The sequence below is a fragment of the Notechis scutatus genome, chromosome 9, assembly GCF_049901735.1.
Source record: "Notechis scutatus isolate UNSWTSFEM ecotype Mainland chromosome 9, rNotScu1.2, whole genome shotgun sequence".
Taxonomy (NCBI): Eukaryota; Metazoa; Chordata; class Lepidosauria; order Squamata; family Elapidae; genus Notechis; species Notechis scutatus.
This window is the reverse complement of record NC_142017.1, coordinates 61200-71924: the sequence shown is the minus strand read 5'-3', so window position 1 is coordinate 71924 and position 10725 is coordinate 61200. Positions and strand designations below refer to the sequence as shown.

The following is a 10725-nucleotide window of genomic DNA, read 5'->3' as shown; positions in this document are numbered from 1 at the left end:
TGAAAGAGTTAACATGCAGCCCATGTTTGTTCCAGATGTTTGGAGCCAGATGGAGTCAGAGTTGGGGGTGTCCCTGGGTGGGAAGTACAGCCCTCCACCTCAGCCAATAGCTGGAGGACTCCAGGCTGACACCCAGTTCTTGACTCTAGGCGGGTGCAGGCTTGCCATGCATAAAAGGACTTGTGTTCTAGCACTCTGGCTCTGCCTTTGGTTCAACCACATTGGACGTTCCTCTGCGCAGCTTCGCCGTCACACTGAGCTGTAGCCACATCTTTGGGTGTCTCAGGTAAGTCACCAACACCTGGGTTCCTGAACCAAGAGGCTCTACAAGTAACAATAGAGGAGAATCTTTGTAGCTCAGGGTTGAAATGAGGGGTCCTTAGTGGTCTTTGAGCTTGATTGTTTTCTTGCAAACATTTCATTGGCCAAACTAGGTAACATCATCAATGCCAACACTGAAAAGAAAGAGGTTCAAAGACACCAACGACCCCTCTACAAATAAGTTTAACCAAGGGTCATTTCAAAATTCGAGCAGCATTTGGTGCTTGCTGAACTCTTCCTAACCTTCCCTCTTGCCAGCATGCCCTCTCTGGTGAAGACTGTTGGGGATGACCTGGCCTCGTACAAGCACAGAGCCAGAGAACCCCAAAAGAAAAACAAATGAACAAGAGGACACTGGACAGTGTCAGGACCAAGGAGCTGACCTACAGTTTCCTGATTAACTGGCAGCTCCAAATGGAGTACAATCTGAGCATACTGGATGATTTAACATGGCACAATTAGTCTTTGGGTAATCAATTCCTCAGTCAAAGTTTTGCAGTTTGTTAGGAAGATTTTGCCAATATTCAATTCAGATGTGCCTTCTTGTAACTTGTGTCCATTATTCTGTGTTTGTCCTCTGGAACAAGAGAGAAAAGGTCTTGACTTTCTTCTGAATTTATTCTTTTGTAAATGGGAGGGGGAGTTTTTATATTGCTCCTCCCCCTGTGGTCTCAAGGTTAAACATATTTGTGTCTATTCCCTGATCACTCTTTTGTCTTCGGAACTGGTTTCAATTTCTCTGAAACCTCTTTGCATTGCAACCAGGACTGAAGGCAAGGCATGACTTACGCAACATGAAGTGGAACAATTTCTGCTGACAGTTTGAAAACTATAGGATGCAACCTTAAATCTTTTTGCACACAGCTGATACATACTCCCTTTGCATAAGAAATTGGGAAGTGTTCTGTGGTTTTTCATTTATATCTGGATATTGTGTGACCTCATTCTAAAAGATGGAAGAACAAATTGGGTTTAGGTGCTTTATCAGATTTTTTTGTACTGGGTTTTTATTTCCTGGATTTGGGAGGGGAGCAGCTGGGTATGTTGCTTTCCTGGCAGCCTTCAAAATGTGAACTTGGATTATCCTGTGCACAAAAGCCCAGCTTTTCAGAGGCTAAAGTGTGTACTCCCAGAGTGAGTGAGTAGGGAAAGAAGCAAGGACAGCTCTGCTGCGTTATCTGCTGACCTTTCTCTCCTTGGTTGTGCTGTGGCTGCTAAACAAGAGGAAGCCTGCTAGCATCACCCCAGGTAGCAGTTTACGTCCCTGCCCACCCCGACCTTCATCCCTCTGCTGCCGGGATCGATGGCCTGGTGTGTTTCAATAGTTGATGGCCGGCACCGGGACAGCTTTGGGATTGGCAACAGCCTCGATCTGTGTCCCCTGCAGGCTCTCCCTTCCTGAGATGGACTCCTGCCTGATCCAGGTGAACAGCAACACCACCCTGTCCTCCGTCCTAGATGTCCACGTCAACCTCAATGGGAAGAGCCCTTCTTTGCCCAAGGGAAAAGGCCGTAAGCCCCACTGGGCAGTCAGGGCTTCAGAAATGTCTAGAAGGACTTTCAATCCCATTCGAGCCATTGTGGATGCCATGAAAGTGGAGCCCAACCCCAGGAAAGCTCTGATATCTTTGTCCATAGGTGAGTAGGTGGATCTGGCTGGCCCACTCTGACCTTTTTGATACAGTCCAGCCACTGGCAATGTAGGCACCTCACCCTCTCCTTTTCTACAGGAGATCCAACTGTCTTTGGAAACCTTCCTACAGATGATGAAGTCACACGGGCCATGAAAGAAGCACTGGACTCTGGAAAATACAACGGCTATGCCCCGTCTGTGGGTGAGACTTTGGGCGCTGTGGAAAAATTCAAGGCAAAGCGGGGGAGGGTGGGGCGGCAACACTAACAGACATTGGCCTTGAGATCCCATACAAGGCCTTTTTGGCCCTGAGAGGGAACTGGGTCAAAGGGGAAGGCCTCTCCTACCTGAGCTGAAAGTCCCAGACCAGAGTACCTTTTTAATTTGCGGGAATCCTTGGCAAAAGAATGGGGGAAGGCACTAAATAACAACCTGTGTGGGCTTCTAAATCTGGAATTCAGGAATTTTCCATTTTATAAGTTTTTTTTAATTCAGCCATAACACTGTTCACCCCACCTCCCATCCATCACAGGTTACCTGTCTTGTCGAGAGGTAGTTGCAAGCTACTACAATTGTCCAGAAGCACCTCTGAAAGCCCAGGTAACAACACTGATATGTTGAGAAAGAGTAAGAACATTTTTGGGGAGAGGGGCTTGGGTCCTGAGTCCCCATCTAATTTCAAGTGTGTAATAATCATTTAAGGTTCAAATGGCTCTGATCTTTATGTGGGTCTGTTGAACTGAAAGCCATGGAAGTGCCCATTTGACTCACAGCTCCCTCCCTCCCCCCTCCCTTCCTTCCTTCCAGGATGTAATTTTGACCAGTGGCTGCAGTCAGGCTATTGAATTAGCTTTAGCAGTCCTGGCTAACCCTGGACAGAACATCCTGGTGCCACGCCCTGGCTTCTCCCTCTACAAAACCTTGGCTCACTCTATGGGAATTGAAGTCAAGTTCTACAATCTCTTGGTAAGCTGGACCTAGATGTGGGGAACCTCACCCTAACCCTTTTTCCAAAAGTGAAACGGAACCAAGGTTCAAGGCTTGGAGAACTGGGCTTTGATGGAGGAGTCCCAAAGAGAGCTGGAACAGTTGCAATATTAGAGTCAAAACCAAAGCCATATTTAGGGTGTGCATAAGAATAGCTAGAAGCGGTGGTATTCAGCCGGTTTGCACCAGATCGGTAGCAAGAAATTGGGCATGGGTCGCCGAACCGGTAGTAAGTTCTGGCTGGCCACACTCCCGACCCGGTCACCCTCCCGCCCGATGCTCACTCACTCCGCCTGCCCGCCTGACATTCGCCTAAGGTATTTTTCTCTTTTTCTTCCCTCCTAACAATGAGCTGTAGATAAGATCAGCTGTGCCGGGATTCCCCTTGCTGAGGCCCAGGAAGGCAAAGAATGGCTCAGGCCCCCCCGCCTCCATTTTTTGCTTTCCTGAGCTTCAGAGGAGCCTTAGGGGAGCAAAAACACCGCCCCCCCCCCAGAAGGCCCAAAAACCCAGTGGGGGCTGCAAAAAAGCAAAAAAAAAAAAAGCCACGCCCACCCAGTCACATGCCTTCCTGGCCACGCCCACCAAATCACGCCCACAGAACCGGTAATTAAAAAATTTGAATCCCACCAGTGGCTAGAAGCCCCTGAGATAGCAGATTGGGTCACCAAACAAATTGTTGGAAAAGAGAGAGGCTTTGCAAGAATTAGAAACAAGCTCTCTCTGTTCAAATTCCCTTATTGTACAATTCTCAGAGAAAGAGGTAAGTTAAAAGTAACTATGATAAAAACCAGCTGTCACCAACTGGTGGTTCATGGACCACTGGTGGTCTGTGAGAAAAATTTGCTGGTTCACAGAAAAATTATTTGCATTTTTATATTGCACTGAATCAGGGATCCTCAAACTACGGCCCCTGGGCCTCATGCTTGCAATGAACGTTCGTTGTGCTGCAGAGAGTCTCCCACTTTGGGATCTTTTTGTGCAAGTCGGATGGGGGCACAAATCCTGACTTGGGGTCTGCTTCAGCCCTCTGGTGCAGGGCTTTGGGGCTGGAGGGCAGCGCCACTGGTGGCGAAGAGCCTCCTTGTTCCAGTGGGACTGCATCATGGCCTGGAACTGGCTGACCATCTCAGCCCACTGAGCCTCCAGGCACCAGTACCTGGCCTTGCACTCCCGCAGGTTTTCCCTCTGCTTGGGAAACCTATGCTCATAGTCCTCAGTGAGGTGCTTCTGCTGAGCCTCCTTGGTCAGATCCAATTTGAACTGAGCCAACTGTTTTGCCAACTCTTTCTCCTGGGGGCTGCTTAGCTCCAACAACTGCTTCCTCTTGGGGCTCTAAGGAACCTGGGCAGGCAGGCGAGGAGTGGCTGGGAGGGGAGGGGCAAATAGGGGATGGCAAGGCACCTCTCGACGTGAATGACATCGCGTTGGCCATGCCCACCCAGTTACATGACCACCTAGCCACGCCCACCCAGCCGGTCATTAGGCAGATCATATTAGTGGTCCGCGGGATTTAAAATTATGAATTTAGTGGTCCCTGAGGTCCAAAAGTTTGATGACTCCTGATCAAAACCAAAGTTATTCTTATCTTAGATCAACCATTGTTTATTCCTGTGTGATATGTTTATGACCAACATGTTAAATTGCTTGCTTGGAAATTTTTATCTTTTCCTCCAAGACAACATCCTGCAGCTACTGGTCAACAAACTTCATAGTACTCTTCAGCTCTTGATTATATGAGCCATATATTGGGATTGAGAAAGAAAGCTTTCCTTATACAATGCTGTGGTTCCTTGGCTGGCCACCTGTCCCTCTTGCTCTCCCCTTTACCTGCCTATCACTTTTGACCCAGGCAGGGAGCTAAACCCCCATAGCCAGAGTGAAGATGATTGTCATTTGATTTCAGACTTCCTCACTCTCTTCATCTTCCTTTCCATTTTGCCACCAGCCAGAAAAATCCTGGGAAATTGACCTGAAGCAAATGGAATCTCTGGTGGACAACAGGACAGCTTGTCTGATTGTGAACAACCCATCCAATCCCTGTGGCTCTGTTTTCAGCAGAAGTCACCTCCAGAAGATTCTGGCAGGTAATTCCTCTGACCAGCTTTGAAACTGCCTCATGCACGTGTCCCTGTGCTAAACTCTGTGCTGCTTTGCATGGGGTAGGAGTTGTTTCAAGAGGCTCCAAGCTATGGAGTCCATCCAAGTTGTGGACACCCAGTGAATAGCTGAATATCTTCCTTCCTTCTTCTTCTGTTGCCCAGTGGCCTCTAGGCAGTGTGTCCCTATTTTGGCTGATGAGATCTATGCAGAAATGGTGAGCGAGGAGCACCTTTTGTCTGTCTAGAGGAATGGAGAAATGTCGGCGGAGGGTGGTGGTGGTTCTGCTGGAATAACATGACAATGGCAGAGGGTGGCCTTTAAGAGAGGCCTGCTTTTGTGTCAGAGACGGAGTATGGGACGCTATTCTCCGGGTCTTGACCAGACACTAAATGGGATTCCTCCAACTCTTCTTCCATACTCAGGTTTTTGAAGACTGCAAATATGAGTCCCTTGCAAAGCTTAGCACTAATGTCCCAATCCTGTCCTGTGGAGGCCTTGCCAAGAGATGGTTGGTGCCTGGCTGGAGGATGGGATGGATTCTGATCCACGACTGCCGGGACATCTTTGGAGAGGAGGTAGAGAAATACACACTTGGCTGGTGGGTTGCCCAGGTCTGCTCCAAGAGGGAGGAGGAAGAGCTGGCACTCTTGGTTCCAATCCAACCATTGCCTGCAATGTTTATCCCTACTTCATGTGCTGCCCCTCTTAATGCTGGGCAAGAGGGTTGTGGAAAGCCTGGTGGTGGTGGTGGTGTGGGGGGGGGCGACCTATAGGCAGGAATCTGATGCTTCCCTCCTCCTCCTTTCTCTGTGTGCCTTAAAGATCAGGGAAGGCCTCCTGAGGCTGAGCCAAAGGATTTTGGGGCCCTGCACAGCTGTCCAAGGAGCCCTTGGGCATATCTTCCACCACACATCCCCTGAATTCTATCACAACACTCTCAGCTTCCTCAAGGTAGGTAGGCCTCAACTGTTTCTAAGAACACATTGCAATAGAGGTTCTTCTCAATAGAAAGATGCCAAGGCAGACTCAGTTTCCACTAGGCTGAATGGGTCAATTGTGACGGGGAGGTTAATAAACTCAGTAGCTCAAGGGCACTAAATTTAATCCCAAACAGGTCCAGTCATGCATTGGCTTCAATCAAGCGCACTCAGTCATTTTTATTGTGGGAACATGTAGACCTGGACAGTTGACCTGTTCGTTTTCCAACTTTGTTCTCCAAGAAAAATAGCAGGAGAAAGAACAGGGAGAAGCCAAGCTCACCCATTCAGAACTTGCTGCCAACACCTGCAGCAGAGCGCCCTTCCAAAACACGGGTGCAGCATTTTTTTCCTTTTTCTGATTGAAATGAAAAAGACAGTGAAAGCCAAGGCAGTCCCAAGTTCGCAGAGCTCCTGTCTGACGGCCCTGAACTTGGCAGTGATTCCTTTCTGCCCAGCAGGTGACCTGCGGTGGGAGATGGACACTAGTCTTCTTTTCAATGTCAAAGAGTTAAAAATGGGGCATTAATATATTTCTGAAAAGACACTGAAGGGAGAAAATATTTTGTTTTGTTTTTCACCAGTTTGAAAACAAACTGCTACCAAGGTGGTTTCAAGAAAAGATCCCTTTAATTAGGAAATCTGGATTCTACAACACTTTCTGTTACTAGGAAATCTAAGAGTCCAAAGGGATTTCAAAACACAGTGCCTGCAGCTCTGGAGATGTGAAGGCCTGTGTGCCAGAGGCCTCTTTTTCGTTCTCCTTTATCGCCTAAAACAACTGAGCAGGACCCACGTGTGCTCACATTACATCTGTTGCAAGCAGAGATTCCATATTTCACCTTTCTGGCAGTCCATGTTTAATCACTCACTGTCCTCTTTGGTGGGCCTGGCCAGTTGTGTGAGTGAGGTTTCCTTGTCTGTTATTTGACTTCCTCCTGATTTGCTCTTTCCAGTCCAATGCTGCCCTTTGTTATGCCGCCCTCTCCACAGTCTGTGGGCTGAAACCTGTCCGGCCCCAGGGAGCCATGTACCTGATGGTGAGCTACCTGCATGGAGGGAGTGAGGGAAGGGCTGTTGGTATGGAAGGTGCTTTCTTTCCTTCCCCAAAGACACCCCAGCAAGGGCTCTTCTCTGGGGGAGGTCTTTGCTGTGACCAGTTTTCTATCCCTGTGGCTCTAGGTGGGGATCGAGATGGAGCATTTCCCAGAGTTCGAGAACGATGTGGAGTTCACAGAGAGGCTCATTGCGGAGCAGTCGGTCTTCTGTCTACCTGCCACGGTGAGCTTGTTACTCCATGGGAAGACTGTGAGTTCTCCTGATGGAAACTCGGCCTGGCCTCAGCTCTCCTCTCAGCTCATTTTCTTTTCCCTAGTTCTTTTTGCTGGCAGTGATCCCAGGTCCACATTCCCGGAGGCCGGTATGAGAGGTGCTACAGTGTCCTTCTGGCCAAATGTTCGCTAGGATACCCTGGAGACTTCCATGTTCCTTGCTGCACTATCTCTTCCCTCCAGTGGATTTTCATATTAGAAATAAATGGGGGTGGGATCCTTCCCTCTGCAGCTATGTCTGCAGCTTGGTGTCCTGGTAGCAATCTTGGAAGCTATGGGAGATGAAACAGAAGCAAGCTTTTCTTTGAAAGCAGAAAGAAAACTATATCTGGCCTTGGACATGGGCTCAAGGGGGAATAAGCACAGTGGGATTTGTAAAATAAAAATAAAAAACAAGCTCTTTCTCTTGTCCCAGCTTTCCATAAAAGGGGTCCATGGTAGCAGCAAACAAGCAGATTTACAGGGCATCAACCCCCAGGGCTCTGCTTGGGAAGCTGGGAAAGCCCCAAGGGAGTCCAGGGGCTAATGGCTCAACTGTCTCTCCTGACAGTGTTTTGAGTACCCCAACTTCTTCCGTGTGGTGATCACCGTGCCCGAAGAGATGATGACAGAGGCTTGCCAGCGTATCCACTACTTCTGTGAGAAGCACTATCAAGGGGGAGAGGGGACCCAGGACCTGGAGTGTGACAAGTAGGCCTGAGCACGTGCCCCTAACCTTCTACTCCCTGAGCAGCCTGACTCGGCACCACCATTCTTGTTCTGGACTCTGAACTGCTAGGGCCTGGCTAGAAGTGGGCTGTCAGTGACACTCCTACCTGCCCAGCAGGCTCAAGTAACTCCTGCAGCAGCCCTGGGCATGCTTGACAGCCTTCAATCACCTGCTGAATGATTTCTAGATCCTATGGGAACCTGTGAGAAGGAACCTGCAAGCCAGAGCAGAAAATGCCCAACCCTTCCTCAGGCACAGAACTAACCCCAGTGCTACACAGACCTCAAAGAAGGACCATGATTTCTCCCCCACCTCAACGGATTACACCTGCAATCTGTTTTCTTGTACACACATTTGAAGTTCATAAGTTATTGTATTTTTGTACGAATAAATGCATGGTAAATTTCTAACTGCGTGCAAAAGTTATGCAAGCTCATCTTGCAGCAGGGAAGGTGTGTTACTTGGGCAGAAAGGTGTGTTACTTGAGGAAAGTGGCACAATTCTTACAGATTTCACTTGTTTAAAGCACTCAATGACATTCGTGATTCTCTTGGTTGACTTGTTAAATCAAAAGTCAGCTTTCGCCATTCCACTGGCAAACTCAAAAAATGGGGAGAGGTGGGGAGGGCACTCCCAGGGATTAGTGCACAGTAACTAAAGAGATGTTGGCCTGGGATGAAATGAGGAGCTGGAAGCCACTGGGACAAACTTGCTTGAAATGTCAGGAGCCAGAGACTGCTATGTTTTATGCACAGCAGACATGCATAAATTGGGAGGGTTGCCTTCCTGGTGGGTTGTTAAAAGACATCATTTTGGCCCCTTGTTGGACAGGAATTGGGTTGTGAGGATTGGTCCTAAGTCACTCACCTTCATTTAGCCTGGCAATGTACCACATTCCAGTTCTGTTGATATTGGAAAAAATACCTATGTTGACTTAGAAAAATTATTTCTCCACATGCTGCAAAAGTTGCTTTTAATAGGGTCAGCAGCTTGAATTTTATATAAGAGTCCACTAAGAGGATTGCTGTAAAAATCTTCTAATATGCAAGCTAAAAATAAAAAAAAACAATTTATAATATGATCATAAACATTTTGAACATTCAATCATTATTCTCACCTTTCCTATCTCTGAACTCAATAGCAAGATGCCACTTTCTGCCACTGTTGTCAGAGTGCTGGCTTGCTTATCTCTGTGTAGCTAGCAAATGACCTAAACCTTCCAAGTTGTTGCCCTGTAATCTCTCCCAGGAGGATTCCCTGGGGGGATTTTTTTTCTGGAATGTTTTCCAACAGCTCACAGCTGGATCAGGCCATTTTTTGCACCTCTTGCAAGTCAAATTTGTCTGTGTTCTGATCAATTTCTGGAAAGTTAACCATGCTGTTTGTCAGGCATTGGTGAACTCTGTACATTACTTGTTTCCAAATTCTGCTTGCTTAGGTCAAATAAATGAAGCCAGCTGATCCTGATGTCAGCTCTGGGTCTTGCTGAAGTCTTAAAGACTCGAAGAGAGTTTTAATAAGAGGGATAGAAACAAGATTACATGAAGTGTTATAATTCTTTGATAAGATCATACATAGAACATTGCATACAGTTTTGATTGCCATGATATAAAAAGGATGTTGAGACTAGAAAGAATGCAGAGAAGAGCATGATTAGGTCTGGAGGCTAAAACATATGAAGAACAATTGCAGGAATTGGGTATATCTAGGGAAAAGAAGGACCAGGGCGATATGATAGCAGTCTTCCATGACTTTAGGGGCTGTTCACAGAGAACATTGACCTATTCTCCAAAGCACCTGAAGGCAGAAGCAGCAACAATGGATGGAAACCAATCAAGGAGAGAACCAACCTAGAACAAAGGATAAAATGGCTGACAGGACAATTCATCAGTGGAACAAATTGCCAACAGAAGTGGTGGGTGCTCCAACACTGAAGGTTTTAAAGAAGAGAATGGACAGCCATTTGTGTGAAATGGTGTAGGGTCTCCTGCTTGAGCAGGGGGTTGGACTAGAAGACCCTTCAAACTCTTTTTATTCTGTTAGAGCTAGGGAAGAAGGGAGGGAAGAGGAGAAGGTGGAAAAGTCAACACCTGGCCAAAGGCATGCTGCTTGGAAATCATCTGCAATTAACTTTCCTGCCCCCTTTACTCTTCTGGTACATGAATGAATAGCTGTGCCCAGGATAGCTGGTATGCATGGGACCATCTCCTCTGGCATCTGGGAAGAGAGGCAGGTAGTTTACCACCAGTCATCCTTCAGAGTTGTGTCCTTGGCCTTGGCATGGCCCAAACTTTGATTCACAATGCATTCAGCCTGAGTTTTTGACTAAACTTGGCATTCAGTAAACCTGTTGTGTCCATTTGTACTGCAGATATAGCATGAGCAGGTTGAAAGGGAGCCTGGCTTGCATTCCAATCATTGTCTTCAGCTCTACATGTGGGAAGGGAAGCGTAGAGCATCCTTCCTAGATTTTAATTTTGGGCCAACCTCCTCAGGCATTTGTAAGGACATCCCTATTTCTTCTAGCACCTATTCTTTCCGTAGCGTAGAGGATGGCCTGGCCTAATGAGGCTCCCTCCCCATTGGCTCTCCTCCCCTTTCCTCTCCATTGTAATATGACTTCCCTTTTGCAGTCTTTTCCTCCTAGCAGCTCCTTCTCACAGC

The 10725-nt window shown here is 47.5% G+C and overlaps 1 protein-coding gene across 2 annotated transcripts; it reads left to right on the top strand.

The window, feature by feature from the left end:
- Positions 1 to 200: 200 nt before the first annotated feature.
- Positions 201 to 9149, top strand: TAT (tyrosine aminotransferase). 2 transcript variants are annotated; one of them, XM_026684896.2, is made up of 12 exons: positions 201 to 286; positions 1709 to 1959; positions 2052 to 2156; positions 2487 to 2554; positions 2762 to 2920; positions 4890 to 5028; positions 5206 to 5258; positions 5467 to 5619; positions 5867 to 5995; positions 6978 to 7061; positions 7204 to 7302; positions 7903 to 9149. In XM_026684896.2, exons 2-12 carry the CDS (start codon positions 1725 to 1727, stop codon positions 8044 to 8046), a joined length of 1368 nt encoding a protein of 455 aa, XP_026540681.1. In that variant the 5' UTR covers positions 201 to 286; positions 1709 to 1724; the 3' UTR covers positions 8047 to 9149. The 2 variants fall into 2 exon arrangements, with proteins under 2 accessions (XP_026540681.1, XP_087827438.1); XM_087971312.1 differs by having other exon boundaries at positions 1687 to 1959.
- Positions 9150 to 10725: the final 1576 nt, after the last annotated feature.